Below are 19,166 nucleotides of genomic sequence, written 5' to 3'. Positions count from 1 at the left end.
ACAGTGGCCAATCCAGGCTACAAGTACCTGGCTAGTACCTAAACATTAAATAGATCCAATGCTATGAATGACTGCAACAAGCAGTGGCTATTAATAGCAGTTTATGAACTTCTCCTCCAGGAACTTATTCAAACCTTTTTTAAACCTAGCTACAGTAACTGCCTTAACCACATCTTCTGGCAATGAATTCCAGAGCATAATTGTGCATTGAGCGAAAATGAATTTTCTCAATTTATTTTAAATGTGCTACTTGCTAACTTAATGGAGTGCCCCCTAGACCTTGTATTATCTGAAAAAATAAATAAGCGATTCACATTTACCCGTTCTAGACCTCTCATAATTTTAAAGACCTCTATCATACCCCCCTCAGCTGTCTCTTCAAGGTGAACAGCCGTAACCTCTTCAGCCCTTCCTCAAAGGGGAGATGTTCCATCCCCTTTATCATTTTGGTCACCCTTCTCTGTACCTTCTCCATCGCAATTATATCTTTTTTGAGATGTGGTAACCAGAATTGAACACAGTACTCCAGGTGCAGTCTAACCATGGAGTGACACAGAGACATTATGACATTCTCTGTTTTATTCTTCATTCCTTTCCTAATAATTCCCAACATTCTGTTTGCTTTTTTGACTGCCGCAGCACTCTGAGCCGATGATTTCAATTTATTATCCACTATGATGCCTAGATCTTTTTCCTGGGTGGTAACTCCTAATATGGAACCTAACGTTATGTAACTACAGCATGGGTTATTTTTCCCTATATGCATCACCTTGCATTTGTCCACATTATATTTCATCAACCATATACATGCCCAGTCTTCCAGTCTTGCAAGGGCCTCCTGCAATTTATCACAATCTGCTTAGATATTTAACTACTCTGCATAATTTTGTGTCATCTGCAAATTTGATTACCTCACTTGTCGTACCTCTTTCTAGATCATTTATAAATATATTAAAAAGCACAGGTCCAAGTACAGATCTCTGAGGCACTCCACTGAGAATATTGACCATTTAATCCTACTCTCTGTTTCCTGTCTTTTAACCAGTTTGTAATCAATGAAAGGACATCGCCACCTATCCCATTACTTTTTAGTTTCCTTAGAAGCCTCTCATGAGGGACTTTGTCAAATGCCTTCTGAAAATCCAAATACACTACATCTACCGGTTCATCTTTATCCACATGTTTATTAACCCCTTCATAAAAATATAGATTTGTGAGGCAAGACTTCCCTTGGGTAAATCCATGCTGGCAGTGTCTCATTAACCATGTTCTGTGATTTTATTCTTTAGAACAGTTTCCATGATTTTCCCCAGTACTGAAGTCATACTGACTGGACTTCTTCCCCAACTCTAAGCTCCAAAAACTCTGTCTCCTTTGGCTTTGTCCACTGTGAAGCAGACAAACCTCACACCATCCGATCAGTCCACCTAGGGATGGCAAAGACCTTTTGCACCTGCTCACGCCTTCTTATAAGTGAGCCTAAAGCCCATCCCACAAAGGGGAAGGGTAGAACAAGGAGGGGGGGGACGGACTCCCCCTGCTGAGGCTATTCCAGACCAGATACAGTAAACCCTGGCAGGCCTGGTTACACTATGAACAGACATGTTGTGTTTGATGTAGAGTGCTACAAGAACAGCAAGGTGAGCTGCATTTGTTATTTTGTGTTTTGCTTTCATTGTAAATAAAAGTGCAGAGAAGGAAACAGCCAGAGTCTGCCTCCTTTGTTTCCCTGGCTGTTTCCCAAGCTACTAATGCCCAAGTTACCACATTTGGTGGGAGCAGTGGGATTTTCTTGCCTAAGCGGGAAGCACAGGCAGAAGCCTACAGCCATAGCAGAAAGAAAAACAAACCACCATCTGCCCAACAAAAGTATCCTCCTGACTTTTTTCCCTACTTCCCCATCCTTTCTCCCCATGCCTCTGACCTGCTCTCACCCCATCTTCTGCCCAGCATCGGTATCCCACTGCTTCCTATCCCTCTCTTCTTTCTCCTACTTTACTTTCTGCCCAGCACTAATATGCCCTGCCCACAATGCCCAGCATTCCCTGTTCTCTCCCCTGCTCCCACATCCTCGTTTCTCCACCCCCATTCTCCGCCCAGCATCAGTAGCTGAGCCCCCTCCCTCCCTCCTCTATTCCCCAACCCCTGCTCTGCAACAAGCCTTTCTGTCTCTCCCTTCCTTCCAGCAGGCTGAGCCTCACATAAAGAAGAATCTTCCAAAGACCTTCCTCCTATCTAGAACCTGCTTCTCTTTCTCCTGTGGTGGCTTCCTTCCTGTTTCAGTACCAGCTGTTACCCTACAGCATCTTAAGCATTTCCTGCATTGGCTCCGCCTCCTGAATGCACCGGCGACGTCCTATGCCTGCACAGCCCCACTGAGAAAACATTGGGCTCCCTTCAGATTGGCTGAACATTGCAGGCTGAATACTACAGGGGAAGGGCACGTTGACAGGTGAGGAAGCGCTGGTGTAGCAGCAATCCCTTGTGGAATTTCACCCTAATCGGCCGCACAGGTCACACATCCCCAAAGCCGGCCCTGATCAAATGGAACTCTGGATTTAGGGACTCTTGTGTACGGCTGCCATAGGCCTATAGGCCATGAAACTTGAGTGGCTTGGAAAAAAAAATCCTGGACTGGAGTGAATCTCTGTGGAATGACGATGGATATCCTCCTGAGCCAGCCTTCTGTATCTTTTCCTGCTGCTGCTGCTTAGAATAGGCTTGAATCTCTCACTATTCATCCACAGTACTTAGGAGTAACCTGTCTGGAAAAGGATCTAGGAGTCACTGTTGACAGTAAGTTGAAATCCTCAGCTCAGTGTGCGACAGTGATCAAAAAAAGCAAACACAATGCTAGGAATTATTCTTAAAGTAATGGAGAATAAAACACAGAACATCGTAATGCCTCTGTATAGATCAAGGGTGCGGCCACACCTTGAGCACTTATGTACAGTTCTGGTTGCCCTCATCTCCAAAAGGATATTGGTTATTTACCCTTTCAAATAACTCTAGGACTTGGTGACACTCCCTTTAAGTTAAACCAGGAGCAGAGTAAAACCAACTGGAAAGAGTATTTTTTTAGCTCAACACTGTGGAATTCGTTGCTGGAGGATGTGGTCAAGACAACTAGCATAGCTACATTTAAAAAGGGCTTGGACACGTTCATGGGAGAAAAGTTGATAAATAGTTATTAACCAGGTGACTCAGGAGACCAACCAGTTGACATAGGGAGTGAGTAGCAAAAACGTGAATCTACTTTAGAGACAGGCCACTGTCAGAGACAGGATGTTTGGCTTGATGGATCCTGGATTGACCCAGCTTGGAACTTCTTATGTTCTTATTCCTTTGTGGTACGAGAATTTGGCAAAATTGAGGCCTTAGCGGCCCATTGAGGCAGCCATAAATTATACCGTTGGTTATTTCCAGGAACTTTGTGTAGTGGCCTAGATAGTCCAATGTGCCTCTCTTTTTCTTTTTAAGTATTAAACCTTTCAGGAAATGGTCAGTTCTTCCAGTGGATGGTGAAGTGCCTCAGGTATCCGTACTGGGATCAGTGTTGTCTAACTTATTCATTCATGATCTGGGAAATGGAGTAACAAGTGAGGTAATTTGAAGATGTCAAAATTATTCAAAGTAGTTAATAACATAATAAATGACAGCAGAAAAAGACATAAATGGCCCACCTAGTCTGCCCAGCAAGGTTTATTAGGGTTGTAACTGCCGCTCCATGCAGGTACTCCTGGGGGAATTCTGTGCTACTGCACAGCGTAAAATTTGTGCAAAATCCCTTCCTGTGCAGAATTTCCATTTTCTACGCAGAATTTGGTGAAAATGAAGCAGGTCCCAGCATGCCGCGAGCAGAGCCCATCACGCTTGTGGCAAAGATGGTGCAGGCCCTGATCAGAGTGAGTCTACGTTTGTGTGTGTGCGTAAGACTGTGAGTCTGTGGGGAAGTGAGAGAGAGCATGTGTGAGGGTGCCAGACAGCGGGAGCCTAAGTGAGGAGTTTGTGAGTGTATGAGAGATTGGGAGCTGATGTGTGTGAAAAAGGGATTGTGTGTAAGTGAGGCTGCTTGTTTGTGAGAGAGGGAGCTTATGTGAGGGGTGTGTATGTGTGAGAAGGAGAGCTTGTGTGAAGGGATGTGCGTGTGTGTGTGTGTGAAAGGAAGCCCTTGTGTAGGATGTGTATGTGAGAGAGAGAAAGAGAGAGAGCCAGTGTGCAGGGGTGTGTGTGGGAGACATAGGTAGCTTATGTAAGGGTGTATGCGTGTGAGAAAAAGGGAACCATTGTGGGTGTGTGTGCGAAAGAGAGGGCGTATGTATGAGGGAATATATGAGTGTGTGAGAATGAGAGGGAACCTGTATGAGGGGGTATGTGCACTAGAGAGAGGGAGCATGTGTGTATGTGTGAGTGAGTGAGAGAGGGACAGAGGGAGCATGTGTAAGGGGCAATACTGAGAGGGGTTAAACTCTGGGAGTGGAGATAGAATAGAAGAGGTTGAGTCTAGAGGGGGATGGGAGAGATAGTGGCAGGTAGAGGCCTGAGAGGGTAAAGTGAAAGGAGACTGGCCAGGGTAGTAGAGAGAGAGGGTGAAAGGGCACTCTCACAGTGAACTTCTAGGGAAATTCTGCTCAAAATATTTAAAACTGCCTCTTTAAGTAATAACTTTTTTCTGTATTACATTTTAAATTAATTGCTTAAAAACTGACATGTATATTGTGTTATTTTGACCAATATAAAGTATGCAGGATTTTTCAGAATTTTAAGTTTTTGTGCACAGAATCCCCCCAGGAGTACATGCAGGTTACCCCATTGCGTTAAAACATGAGCAGACTGTGAGGAGTTGCAGGGGGTCCTTGTGAGACTGGGGGCCTGGGCATGTAAATGGATTGGATTTTAGATGTAATTATGTGCCACATTCCAGAGAGTTTACAGTCTAAGACAATGTTTCCCAACCAGCGTGCTATGGCACAGTGGTGTGCCGTCAGAGCTGACCAGGAGTGCCATGGAAAAGTCACCACTGTCTGATGCTCAGATCCAGACCAGCAGCTTGCGCCTGCTGTCAGCACCTCACAATAAGAAGTTACCAGCAGCAGATGCATGAGAAGAGAACCTGAGAATCATGCACGCCTCATCTTCCTAGCTGCAGCAGGAGCCCTGGAGCGGGCAGCATGCAGGGAGGGCATGGATAGCTGGGCTCTGTTTCGTGTGGCGCACAGAGCACCTCCTCATCTTCCCCCACCCCAGCTTACTCCTTTTCGTCCTTCCAGCCTCTCTAGTCTCTAGGCTGAGTGAGACAGGGAGCGTGCGTGCACCGAGTACTGGATGTGATTCATTCCCAGTGTTGGCAGCAGCAGCACAGAAGGAGCCCTGGAGCGGGAGAATTAATGGGCAGCATGCAGGGAGGGCATGGATAGCTGGGCTCTGTTTCGTGTGGCGCACAGAGCACCTCCTCATCTTCCCCCACCCCAGCTTACTCCTTTTCGTCCTTCCAGCCTCTCTAGTCTCTAGGCTGAGTGAGACAGGGAGCGTGCGTGCACCGAGTACTGGATGTGATTCATTCCCAGTGATGGCAGCAGCAGCAACACAGGAGCCCTGGCAGCCACGGAAACTAACGGAGCCGGCTGCCAGCATCAGCAGCGACGTCCTTAGCTCTGGGAACATGGGGCCCATGCCCCAAGTACCCAGAGTCTCAGCTGTCCATCTAATAGCTTGAGTCCTGGTCCTGCCCCTGCCTTTCTCTCCCACCCTCCCTGTCTGAGCCCGCGGTTGTAAAACCTGCGCTTCTTCCTGCAGCGCTGGCTCCTCCTCACTTCCTGTCACTGCCGGTGTGGTTCATGCAGCAGCTCTCTACCGAGCCCCTTGTGGTTCAAACAGCGCTGCTTGCTAGTGAACGGCAGGGTCCCTGACAGGAAGTGAGGAGGAGTCAGCGCTGCAGGAAGGAACGCATTTTCACAGCAGCAGCTTGATGGGGGGAGGAGAAGGGAGAAAGACAGGGCAGCATCAAGCTCCTGGAAGGGACAGCAGGGCATGAGATGGGAAGAGTAGGGACTGCAGATGGGGAAGAGGAAAGGTTGTGGGTGGGGAGGAAGAAAGAGCAGGGACCCCAGATTAGTGCGTAGGCCAGGGGAAGAAGGTAATTGGCCCTCTCAGAACGATTACAAAGAGAGAGACCCCAAATTGATTGGGGAACTCAGGTATGCAAGGGGAGAGAAGGCACTTGGAGACTTGGGTATGGAAGGGAGAGCAGGCATTCCGAGACTGGATGGGAAAATGGACTTGGGGATTAGGGGAGAGCAAGCAGAGACTGAGTGGGGAACTCAGGTATGCAAGGAGTGAGCAGGCACTTGGAGCCTGAGCAGGGAACTTGTGTATGGAAGGGAGAGCAGACACTCTGGGTGGGGATTAGGGGGAGAACAGGCACTCAGAGATTGAGTGAGGGGAACTGGAGACTGAGCATGGATTGAGGAGACAGCAGAGACTGAGAAATTGGATGGGGGTATGAGTGTAGGTGTGTTAGATAGGATAGGAGAGATGAGATGAGGAAAGGGAGGTGGGAAAGGGTCGAGATATGGTGTGAAGGACCTGGAGGGCTGGGAAGTAGGTGAGAAGCAGTGGAAAGGGATGAGGGGAGGGCTGTGAGAGAAAGAAGGAAGGGATGGGCCTATGAAGGGTTTGAAAATGCAATAGAGGAGGAGGTGAAAGAGAAGTAATGGGAGACTGGGTAGGGGATAGAGACAGAAGAAAGAGGCTGGAGGCAGGAGAGAGGATGAGCGAAACAAGAAGCTGGGGCTCTTTAGAAATGCATATGATTTAACGTAAAATTCCAAAATCCTGATAACTGCAGTGTCAGTGCCAGAGACTAAATTTGCAGAGCGAGCAATAAGGACCAAACAATGTAAAATGTATAGATACTAGAATCAGTTTCTGTAGTTGCTGTTGTGTCAATCTAGAAAATGTATGTATTTGTACTAGATTATATATTGCTAATGCGTTAACCTAGGATATGTATGGATATTGCTGTTGTGTTGACTTAGAGCATGAAAGCTGACAATGGTGTGAATGCTGACCAAGAATTCTAAAGCTGACTTTGTAAATCGTTGTGATCTTCTTTTGGAACAACTGTATATAAAACACCTAAATAAATAAATGATGAGGGGATCGGAGGCCAGGGACAGTAGTTGAGGGCTGATGAGTGGGTGAGCACAGATGTTGTAAATGGGAGAATAGGGATTGGGTGAAACATGGAGGGGGAAACAGGCCAAGGAAGGAATGAGAAGTGGGGGGTGGGGGGGAGAGAATGGGAAGGCTGTGGAGGGGCTGAGAGAGTGAGGAGATGAGCTGGGATGGGAGAAGAAATGATGGTAAGTAGGTGAGGTGAGATGAGGGGGACTGGGGAATAAGAGAAGGGAGCGGGAGTGAAATCTAGTCTGGATTGGACAGAGGCAGAAAAGAGATGAAAGGGAAAGATCATTGTCAGAGAGAGAGAGATGGGAAGATGGAAAAGAAGACAAGAGGAGAGAGAAGAAACAGAAAATGAAAAGGAGACTCTGGAAGTTAGGAGAAGATAGGCAAGAGGAAGGTGGAAAAGAGACTGGAACCATTACCCAGATTACATTTATTTTTCACGTTAATGACTGGAATATGTCAGCTAGGGAATGTGCACCTCTTAGATTGTACCTACATTTTTCAAACCCTTCCTATCTCTTTTCCTGATGCTACTTTGAGATTATTGCAAAAAAGAATTTTGGACTACATTTGGAACCTTGGGCCTCCTAGAATTTCGTGCGTTTTATATCAGAATAAGGGCTTTGGGGGACTAGCTGTTCCTAAGGTTAAGTAGTAGTATGTGGCTGCGTAGTTAGTGCAATACTGGGAGACTAAAAACAATGGCTTACAGTAGAGCAGTTTCCCCCCCCCCCCCCCCCCTGGAACTGTTACCATTAAATTGACGCAGCTGGCTTTCTAGATCTCCATTGAACACTCCTTTCCGGCTTTGTCACTCAGACTTTGGAAATCTTATAGATTTGTTTTATCTGGGCGTAGGGATTACTCACCTATTGGGTTTAACAGCGATTTTGTGTAAGTGTATCTCCATCTCGTTGCTTGGCTATCAGATTTGGGTGTGGGAGGGATTGTTTGTCCATTTAGGCTTTTCTGTGGAGTTGTATTATGTATTGGATTTATGCTTGGATGCTGCTCCTTGTTATGATATTCAGATATTGTGATGGTTTCAATAAAATTTTTAGTTAAAAAGAAAAAAAAAAAAAAGGAAACATTTGTTTTTCAATAAGCTCACAATTAAGCTGTGAAATTTATTGCCAGAGGATGTAGTCAGTGCCTGACTGGGTTAGAAACTGGTTGAGTGGGAGGTGCCAAAGATTAAACAGAGTTCACACTGAGGAAAGCAGGGTTATTTAATTATTTAGACATTTCATATGCCGTCGTCCCATTTATAGATCACAGCGGTTTACAAAGTGACATTCATAGTTATAACTTAACAGACAGACAATGCTTGGTTACAGATGTAGTATTCCTGTACCGGCATTAATATCTATCTAGAGAGGTTTCTATTACAAGTCAGTAACTGGTCTAGTACTTAAGGTAAGGAGCACAGGGATTTCAAATGATAAGATCATTTCTACCTCATTTATTCTCTCAATGGGTAGATTTTCAAGTTTCGATTATTATTTTAGTCATTCTTGTCTTTGTGGCTCTCTATTTTCTGGTATTTTAAGTTACTTTATATGCGTTTTTGAATAGCCATGTTTTTAGTTCGCATTTGAATCTCTTTCTGTCAGGTAAACTGCGTAGCGTCTTGGGCAGAGAATCCAATGGCTGAGGGCCTGCTAGAGAAAACACCCGACCTCTTACTTGTGTTAAATGTGTGCTCCTTATTGTTGGAAAAGTCAGTAGTCCTTTATTTTGGGATCTTACAGTTCGTTGAGATGTGTGAGATTGTAGAGTCACTTCTAACAAGCTGGGGTTATTGTAATGAATGATGTTGAAAATTATCATTAGAACTTTGTAATAAATTCTGGCTTGTACTGGTAACCAATGCAGTGTGACCAGTGTGGGTGTAATGTGATCATATTTTCTGGATCCTACCGTAGTAGGAGTCTTGCTGCGGCATTTTCTAATAGTTGTAGTGGTTTTAATTGACATGTTTGAAGACCTAGAAGTAAGGAGTTGCAGTAGTCTAGGTTTGAGAATATTAGAGTTTGCAATACAGCACGGAAGTCTGCCATTGTTAATAATGGTTTCACTCGTTGTAGTATATGCAGCTTGGTGTAACCTGTTTTGATTAGTTTACTGATGTGCATTTTCATTGATAGCTTCTCATCTAGTTTTATTCCCAAGTCTCGTACTTGTTCTGAGGGATTTATTTGAAAATTGCCCAGGTTTAACTATTGAAGTGTTTCTACTTAGCCAGATGATTTCGCTCTTTTTGGGGTTTAGTGTTTAAGTTGTGAAAGTTCTTGCTGTATTGTTTTTATACAGTTGGAAAGAATCAAGGCTGAATAGTCATATGATTTGGAGAGTGGTATGTAGAACTGTAAGTCATCAGCATACAAGAAGAAAGATATTCCTAGCTTTGTTTAGAATTGAATAAGACCCCATGGATTTGTTTTGCATAGAAATGTTTTTTTACTCAATTGGTTAGAGTACGGTATTTTGTGAGGAGGGATTTATATTTTCCTTGGGATTCAGCAGATGGGCATTTCCGCCATTGTTTCTCTAATTTTCTAAGGCTCTTTTCATCATTGTACCAGTGATGTGCTGCAGTGATTGGTTCGATTCTGTTCAATATTTTCGTCAGCGATATTGTGGAAGGGCTATCAGGAAAGGTTTGCGGATGATACCAAAATCTGCCACACTCTGGAAATCATGAAGTGGGATCTAGTGGAGCTTGAAGAATGATCTGTGAGGGGCGGCGAGAACTGCGGGGAGATGGGAAAAGGAGGAGAGGGAATGCTGACTGGGAGACAGAAAGGGGAAATGACTGGCTGGAACTGAAAGAGAGGACATGAGCTGTGAGAAGGGAGAAGGGGGTACGAGTTGGGAGAGAGATTATGGGCTGTGATCAGAGGAGGAGCTGGGATGAGGGGTTAGCGTTAGGCGAAGGGAACTTGAGAGACACAGAGAGGTGAAATGGATTGGGAAAGAAACTGTGTGGGACACAGAGAGGAGGTGAACCAAGAGAAGGATTGTGAGAAGAGAGGGGATCATGGTGGAGGGAAGAGGCATGAAGCGGTGAGAAGAAGGATGGACATGGCAGGAGGGGATGAGACTAGGGGAAGCAGAGAGAAGATAATGACCTGTGGAGAGACAGCTGGCAGATAGGAGATTACACCTGGAGGAAAAATAACAGAAATGATAAAGAAATGAGATAAAGTAGAGTGGGTGCTGTGTTGGTCCACTTGAGTGCACAGAAATAAAGGTTAAATAAAAACAAATATATATACAGAATCAGATAATAACTTTTCATCAGACTATCTTTTGAGAGCTAAAACTCTCTTCTTTAGGTCAGATGACATTTACCAGCAAATATAAAATAATGTGGCTGCCTTGAGTGAATCATAAAATGCATTCTAATGATAGGATGAGGGGGAAGAGGAATGGGTGAAAGAGTCTGATGGATGATAGTACACCCCCAGTGCTATACTCCTCCTGTTGTGCATGGAATTTCTATCCATAAAGATTCCATATTGCAGTTTATTTTTACATAGAATCTCTATTTTACTTGATTCTGTTGAATCCTTGACATATAGTGCCACACTATATGCTCTGTCACTTCAATATATTTTGTACTCTTGTATCACCATGTCCCATTGTTTGTTCCTTTTCCACCAGGTCTCAGATGTTTTTTATGTTGGCCTTCATCTAGTATGAAAAAAAAAAGCTTTCTCCAAGCTGAACCTCACCCATATTTACCTGTATGAGAATAAAATAATAATGTCTGGACTTGCTCAGCGTGGGCTCAATTGTTAAAGGCTCACATTATAGAGCTATCATTATAGATTGCTGCCTGAGAGTGTAATCATTGTGATCAACACTGGCATGTAAATGGATACTTTGAAACAAAAAGAAAATGTATGCAATTAAAAGTTTAGCTGTTCAAGAGGTTAAGTCCCCCAATCAGCATGGTATGCAGGACGTAAAAAAACCCCAACTCTGGCCACGTTTCAAACTGTCTTCATCAGGGGATGCCACACGCTGCGCAAACATTCATAAGTGCCATCTTCACTGAAGCCCAAGGTGCTTCCAGTTTCAAAGCCCCCCAAGCAAAATAAAACCCAGTCATCACTGAGAAGCTACAAAAACAGGCCAATCGCTAAAAAGTATTGGCAGCCAACCATAATGTCTAACTGTCATGACAGAAGGCAAAAATCAATGTCCTGTTAAAAAAGTGACTTAAATGTGCGAAAACCAATCAAGTTCTTCAGTCAGTCCCATGGGTGCCTCTGTATTTAATTTGAAAATCAAATACCTTTCTACGATTAAATACAGCTTCCCTTACTCCCCTGCTATATGCAGGATCTACCTGTTCCAGCACAGTCCATTTTTAGTTGAGAAAACTCATGAAGAAAGTCAATACAGTGTTGCACAATGGATGTTGAAGTCTTCCTGGAATGGATATTTTATTTTATTTATTTTTTAGGTATTTATATACTTCCCCTCCATCGAAAAGCGATCGGGGTAGTTTACAGCAAAAACATTTATGCAAATGAATAGAATTAAAACATAAAACATACTAAAATGAACGAATGCACTCAGTACAATTGCTCTATATTTCTAAGATATCAAAAGCGGTTCTAAAAAGCCAGGTTTTCAAAGATTTTTTTTAAGAACTTTGGGATCTGATGTGAGTCTACGTGCTTTAGGATGTGAGTCTACGTGCTTTAGGATGTGAGTCTACGTGCTTTAGGATGTGAGCTTTAGGATGTGAGTCTTCGTGCTTTAGGATGTGAGTCTACCTGCTTTAGGATGTGAGCTTTAGGATGTGAGTCTACGTGCTTTAGGATGTGAGTCTACGTGCTTTAGGATGTGAGCTTTAGGATGTGAGTCTACGTGCTTTAGGATGTGAGTCTACGTGCTTTAGGATGTGAGCTTTAGGATGTGAGTCTACGTGCTTTAGGATGTGAGCTTTATGATGTGAGCTTTAGGATGTGAGTCTATGTTCTTTAGGATGTGAGTCTACGTGCTTTATGATGTGAGCTTTAGGATGTGAGTCTACCTGCTTTAGGATGTGAGCTTTAGGATGTGAGTCTACGTGCTTTATGATGTGAGCTTTAGGATGTGAGTCTACATGCTTTAGGATGTGAGTCTACGTGCTTTAGGATGTGAGCTTTAGGATGTGAGTCTACGTGCTTTAGGATGTGAGCTTTAGGATGTGAGTCTACGTGCTTTAGGATGTCAGCCTACGTGCTTTAGGATGTGAGCTTTAGGATGTGAGTCTACGTGCTTTAGGATGTGAGCTTTAGGATGTGAGTCTACATGCTTTAGGATGTGAGTCTACGTGCTTTAGGATGTGAGTCTACGTGCTTTAGGATGTGAGCTTTAGGATGTGAGTCTACGTGCTTTAGGATGTGAGTCTACGTGCTTTAGGATGTGAGCTTTAGGATGTGAGTCTTCGTGCTTTAGGATGTGAGTCTACCTGCTTTAGGATGTGAGCTTTAGGATGTGAGTCTACGTGCTTTAGGATGTGAGTCTACGTGCTTTAGGATGTGAGCTTTAGGATGTGAGTCTACGTGCTTTAGGATGTGAGTCTACGTGCTTTAGGATGTGAGCTTTAGGATGTGAGTCTACGTGCTTTAGGATGTGAGCTTTATGATGTGAGCTTTAGGATGTGAGTCTATGTTCTTTAGGATGTGAGTCTACGTGCTTTATGATGTGAGCTTTAGGATGTGAGTCTACCTGCTTTAGGATGTGAGCTTTAGGATGTGAGTCTACGTGCTTTATGATGTGAGCTTTAGGATGTGAGTCTACATGCTTTAGGATGTGAGTCTACGTGCTTTAGGATGTGAGCTTTAGGATGTGAGTCTACGTGCTTTAGGATGTGAGCTTTAGGATGTGAGTCTACGTGCTTTAGGATGTCAGCCTACGTGCTTTAGGATGTGAGCTTTAGGATGTGAGTCTACATGCTTTAGGATGTGAGCTTTAGGATGTGAGTCTACGTGCTTTAGGATGTGAGCTTTAGGATGTGAGTCTACGTGCTTTAGGATGTGAGCTTTAGGATGTGAGTCTACGTGCTTTAGGATGTGAGCTTTAGGATGTGAGTCTACGTGCTTTAGGATGTGAGTCTACCTGCTTTAGGATGTGAGTTTTAGGATGTGAGACTACGTGCTTTATGATGTCAGCTTTAGGATGTGAGCTTTAGGATGTGAGTCTACGTGCTTCCGGCATGGAGTGCCATAGCGCTGGTCTTGCAGTGCAAATGGCTCTGTCGCTGACTTCGCCCAAATGCACAGGATGGACTGAAGGGACTTCTAGTAACCCTATGCTCAGAAGGCGGCATTAATCACTCAATCATTTACTGGTTCAGTTGTTCACCAAGCTAATAAAATATCTTTAATATGAACCATAACCGCTGTCATGGTATGTAGAAAACAAAAAATGTAGACAAAACCACGTAGGACCGTATGCGTTTGTCTGTTTACCTACCGTGAGAGTGGTTATGAACTAATTATAGAACAAGGAAGGTACGTGAAAACTATTTGGTGATTTAAATAAAATTGTTTTTGGTTAACTATTAAAGAGATTTTATTAGCTTGGTAAACAAACGAACCAGTAAATAATTGAGTGATAGTGCTGATACTGCTTGAGGCCCATTGAGAGGCGAGAGATAGCAGATGAGATCTTTTTATACAATTTCTTCTGACACTGTGTTCAGCTGATTAGCAAAGATTTTTAGTTAAAACAGATAGCTTTTGAGTATTTCCTCTCTTTTTGTGTTTTGCTTTACTGTACTAGGAACATATTTAAAGAGCATATTATTGTTTACTGATGTTCAGTCCATTCTCTGCCTTGAGCAGATTTATATTGATACTGTGTACATTATAAGAATGTTTTTATTCGTTTTGAGCAAAGAAGTGAATTAACATGACAACCACAGTTCCTCTGTGCTGTTTTTTCACTAACCTGATGAAGAAAAAACTCTTGAAAGCTTGGTACAGATGCATTAACAGGCCGATGCGATACCATGCGCTGGCCGCAGTGCATGGCTCAACACGCAATTGGACGTGCGCAGCTAATAGCACTCATCACGTGTAAATCCATGTTGATGAGGCTATTTTCCCCCAATGCAAAAAAAAAATAAAAAAATGTGCGCCCGGAGCAGGCGTTAATTTTTTAGGTGCCCAAAAAAATTACAGAAAAGCAGAAAATACTTTTCTGTAGTTCCTCCGACTTAATATCGTGATGATACTAAGTTGGAGGAACCGAAAAAGGATATCCCTAAAAAAAAAAAAAAAAAAGTTTGCCGGCAGTCAGATTAGGGAAAGGGATGCTCGTAAAATTGAGCATCCGTTTTCCTAACCCACACTAACAGCCACCTCTCTGGGCACCAGGGGCGCACAATTTCCCCTAGCACCTCCTTTTTACCAAGGCAGCCAATTTACATATAACATCGGGTGCAACAGCGTGCATTAGGAGAGCGGGTGCTCAATCACGAGTGCCCATTTTTGCACGCCTATTTTGCATCAGCCTGAAAGTCCAGTAAAAAGGGTCTCACCTACACTTGTTTGTTGAGCCTTAATTCTGTTCATTTTGTAATGTTTGTAATCCACCTTGAGCACAATTTGTTTTGTTTGGATGTGTGTGGAATATAATTGCCTAAAGTAAATCAAATCAAAATAATGCAGGCCTATTTCCAGCATAACACAGATAGAACGGGAGAGACTGAAAACAATAAAAGGATGCACTTTCTTTAAAAATCAAAGGAAATATTTTCTATAGCCCAGGTAATAAGGTTTTGGGACTTCTTAAAACAAAAGTATGTATCACAGACTAGGTATGTTCTTAGCAGCAAAATGATCAGTGAATGCAGAGACAGATAAAGAAGAAAACAGGTGTCCAGGATGCTCGGAAGGAGCCTGAAGAGAGGGGAAATATCCTTGTCCATACAGAATCTAGAAAACCAGAGATGAATGAAGGGAATTGGTTCACAACCTAGGGCGGCACCATGCCATCAGTGACCACTAGATGGTACTACATCCCTAAGTATGGTCAAAGCCAGGTATTGGTGACCTTGCCACACACAAAAAAAAAAAAAAATATATATATATATATATATATATATATCTCTCCATAGGTGTCTACCGTATTTTCCAGTGTATAAGTCGCACTGGTATATAAGTCGCACCCTGCTACAAATCGTAATTTTGCTGAAAAAGCAGATAGGTCGCATCTCTTCGCCATGCGTGTGCGACTGAGGGACAGCGGCTGGAGGAGCATGCGCAGGTGGTGAACGTGCCACTGATATAATTGAGTTTGGGAGGCTGCATGTAGGCAATGGTAAGGAAACGCTGTGAGAGATTAAAAAAAAACAGGAGATAGGTCTCACTGGTTTATAAGTTGCACCAACAAACATTGGGGGAAAAATAGCAACTTATACATCAGAAAATATGGTATGTGAAATATCATAAAGTATATTATATAAAAATAACATTATACTTTTGTGTAAAGATGGACAGAAAGGGCATTAAGTGTTTGTGAGTTTTAGGATTGCTGACAAGATCCAGGTCATCAGGGACAGTCTGAGCCTGTCCTGAATTTTCCTGCCTTTGCTCCTCTGGACTTGTAGTTTCTGATTTTCTTACACACAATGGAACAACACGTTCACAGATGCATTCTGGGTAAAACCAGAGCTGGCTCAGCTCACTTCTTATGACCAGAGCTGTGAGCTTCTTTGTGAGCCTCCATTATATGCAGACCAGCTGTCAAGTCCCTGTAAATCCAGAGGGCAATTCTAAATTAAAAAAATTGAAAACAAAACAAGTTTACTACCAGCTAGGAAATAAGAGTGCAAAAGCAACTTTTTTTTTTTTTTTTTTACAAAAAACTTAATTTAATTTTTTTTGTGGGGGGGAGTGGGGAAACAACATCACATATGTAAAACATATACAACAGAACGGTCTTCAGTGATTAAGATGTCCTTACTGCAGAAAATCTGGCCCTTTCCCCACTCCCTACACTTCCTGCAGTCATTTCAAGGAGCTGAGTGTGATCAAACACTCCAGTAATCTAACTGGCTGGACACTGCACAGACTTGACTCCCAGCAAGAAGATCCATTTCTAGTCTGTCTCAGGGAAGCTTCAGAGTTTGGTCCCACTGCAGGTTAGACAATGTGGGCAGGCCTGAAATCTAGAACCTGGGAGGACCTAACAGCAAAATGGCTCACTTTACAATACAGGCTAGATCCAGTGTAGGCAGGTCTTGTGATCATGATCAAAAGCCACTAACGTGTGCTGCTTTACTCACTAATAATTACTAATTAATTTCATGCTGCAGATATCAAAAAGTCACCTGACGCACATGGCAACATTATGATATGAAAACGACTAGGAAGCTCAAAATGGCCATCAACACATAAGAGGGAACCTGCCTGCTAGAAACTCTGGGTAAATAAAAGTTCTTTTAGATTTGATGTTCACGCTCTTCTATTACACTAAAGGGGGCCAAGTCAGGAGCTGTGTGGATCTTGAGTGCTAACAGGAACTAGGGAAGAGTGCTACAGGCTCTGTTATTATTGATCTAAGCACTAGACCCTACTGCCATCTTGGATCTCAGTAAATCAGGGTCCTGCTCTATTTTTGAAGTAGGTGTGTCTTCCCAACAAATGCAGGGAGCCAATTGGTTAGCTTTTTTTTCCTGAATGTTATTAACAGCAATATTCAAGTAATCCACAAACAGAAGAAAACACTAACCCACTGTGCTTTGGTTTTATTCTTTTGGAACAAACACTAATGCACCAAAAGAAAATTTCTAGTTCCTTATTAGGCAACCAAGTCATCGTTGTGTCATCCCTTACCAATCTAGTCTCACTTTCCAAAATTTGAGAGTTTTCATCCAGCTGATATGAAGGTAGCCATTTTGTTTTCTAATGATATCACTGATGATGTATCTCCACTGGAAGCTTCAAAGGACCAGCAACATTCAGTTCTTCATTATTTTTTTTTATCATGGGGCTTCCTACTGAACTCTATATTACGAAAAATGTTAAATTAATAACTGGGATTTCCATGGGCACTTGTTTTGTCAAATCTAGAACCTGTTGGAATTTTGCAAGATTGAAGTTTGTCAAAAATAAACCAAAACAAATTGGTAGCTGCTATCGGTAAAAAGATGAACATGAGCACCAGCAGAAGAGCTCTTCCTGCTGTCCGCACTCCTTTTCCTGGCCTCTGACCAACAGATGAATTTTTTTCCACTGTTCCCTCCCATAGGTGCTGACCAATAGAAGTGCTTTCTCAGCTGCCTACGCACTCTCCCACAGCCTCTGACCAATAGACGAGAGGCCGAGAGATGATGTTCTGTTCATATAACATAAGCTGATAATGTCTGTGGTGTATTTATTCAATATATCTATTTCTGAATAGTATTAAGAGGTCAAAATATTTCTACATTAAAATCTACCATAAAATCATCATAGATATGGGGTGCCCAATGTTATGGTTTAGTAGACGCGTTTGCCCATCAATAGTGTGGCATTAGTGGTCTCAGCAGGTCAGCTTGCCAGCGGCGTGAGTCAGAGGTCTCCATCCAGACGCCCCTATGCGTGAGGTCACTTTAGCGAGGTGTGTTAATGTAGTGTGCCACCCCCCATCTGGCAGGGAGTGTAAGCGTGCATAAAAACCCCGCACACGTGTGTTGGAGTCAGAGGCTCCAGGAGACTTGCAGGAGTTCAGCCTCAGCGTAGGGGCCCCTCATTGGGGAGGACATTTGATGAGTCTGTCCCTCCACAGTGACAGGGCCTGAAGAAGTGAGATCGTTTTTGGGGCTAGAGATGCCAGAAGGGGGGGGGAAGAAGTTCCAGAGAGAGGCAGGAGGGGGCGACATCCTGGGTGCAGTGGAGAGCATTGGCTTGGGAGGTTGAGAGAAGCAGCCTGCCCCCTGGAAAATCTCCAGGCATGGCAGCCAGAGCCACCCGAGAGAGGAAGAGTGGGAAGATCTGCGTTCCCCAAAAGGTACGGGAAAGGCCCAGGATGGAAGGGTACCTGCCCCAACAGGTGCCCTGCTTGGGAGAGAGCATGAAAAGAGACTGCGATTGGATTTGTGCTATTTTTGGATTCTCTTTTGCCAGAGTTCACTATTAGCGGGTGTACTCAATTTGGACTGTCACCAGCTTTCAGTTAAATAAGTTGTTTTGAATAGCTTTGGAGTGAAGTGTGATTCTTGGTGTGAGGAAGAGCCCAAGAGATCAATGGGGCCTTGCATGGTTTGTGACCATCCTGTGTCCCTCCCCCATGTCCAAGGGTTGACCGGGACAGGGCCCTCAAATAGCAGATTTTACTTGTTACTGTTGCTTTCCATGATTCACTCATTTTCAGCTCGCACACAGGCAGCTCTTCTTTACATAGCACACATGAGCACAGCGTGAGTGAACGCCAGGTCTCCTGTAAATAAATAAACTCCTTAGAAGGTTGATCAAACATAATTGGGGGTACAGTTTCCTTCTTCCTGTCTACAGGGGGCACCATTCTGCTCCCATCAACATACAAAACCTTGAGGGATTTTTTATTTTTCAAGACTTCATGAAATTCACTCCTCATAAAAAACCGAGTTTCAGGTCCTGATAACTTTCAGAACACTTTTCCCCCCAGCAGGTTCCCATAGGGTAGAGGCTCCCCTGGGCTTCCCTGGACAGACGCCCTGCTTCTTTCCTGAGATGCTGCTGGTCTTGGTGGTGGGGCGCTGGATCTGCCCAGAGGATGAATTTTCGGAGCTGTAATTCATGTTGTACTTCTGAATTCCCTCCCGGAAATAGTGGGTGCTATTAGTGCTGTGACCTTGGGGCGTGCTGGCACATGACTTCCCCTGCTCCTGCAGAAGGCTTTTGCCCAGCTGGCATCGTTGCCACTTCTTCCTGATCTCGGCCTGCACCTGAGGAAGGACAGAAGAGAAGGTGAGGGGAAGGGCAGTTGCCTCCAGGTTGGGGGTTCTC

The 19,166-nt window shown here is 43.7% G+C and overlaps 1 protein-coding gene and 1 long non-coding RNA gene across 2 annotated transcripts in view; one reads left to right on the top strand and one right to left on the bottom strand.

Moving 5' to 3' along the window:
• The window catches only part of LOC115100972, a 36,055-nt gene that overhangs the window by 1,914 nt on the left and 14,975 nt on the right, over positions 1–19,166 (top strand). The window contains exon 2 of the long non-coding RNA XR_003859226.1: positions 16,514–16,623. This is a non-coding gene — a long non-coding RNA (uncharacterized LOC115100972). The remainder of the gene's footprint in view (positions 1–16,513; positions 16,624–19,166) is intronic.
• GIPR (gastric inhibitory polypeptide receptor) overlaps positions 16,100–19,166 on the bottom strand; it is a 35,170-nt gene continuing 32,103 nt past the window's right edge. The window contains exon 13 of the mRNA XM_029620103.1: positions 16,100–19,105. Coding sequence (XP_029475963.1) covers positions 18,788–19,105 — 318 coding nt within the window. The 3' untranslated portion in view covers positions 16,100–18,787. The remainder of the gene's footprint in view (positions 19,106–19,166) is intronic.

The sequence above is a fragment of the Rhinatrema bivittatum genome, chromosome 11 (assembly GCF_901001135.1).
Source record: "Rhinatrema bivittatum chromosome 11, aRhiBiv1.1, whole genome shotgun sequence".
In the NCBI taxonomy this organism is placed as follows: Eukaryota; Metazoa; Chordata; class Amphibia; order Gymnophiona; family Rhinatrematidae; genus Rhinatrema; species Rhinatrema bivittatum.
Note: the sequence above shows the minus strand (reverse complement) of the source record. Positions and strands in the feature narration are given on the sequence as shown.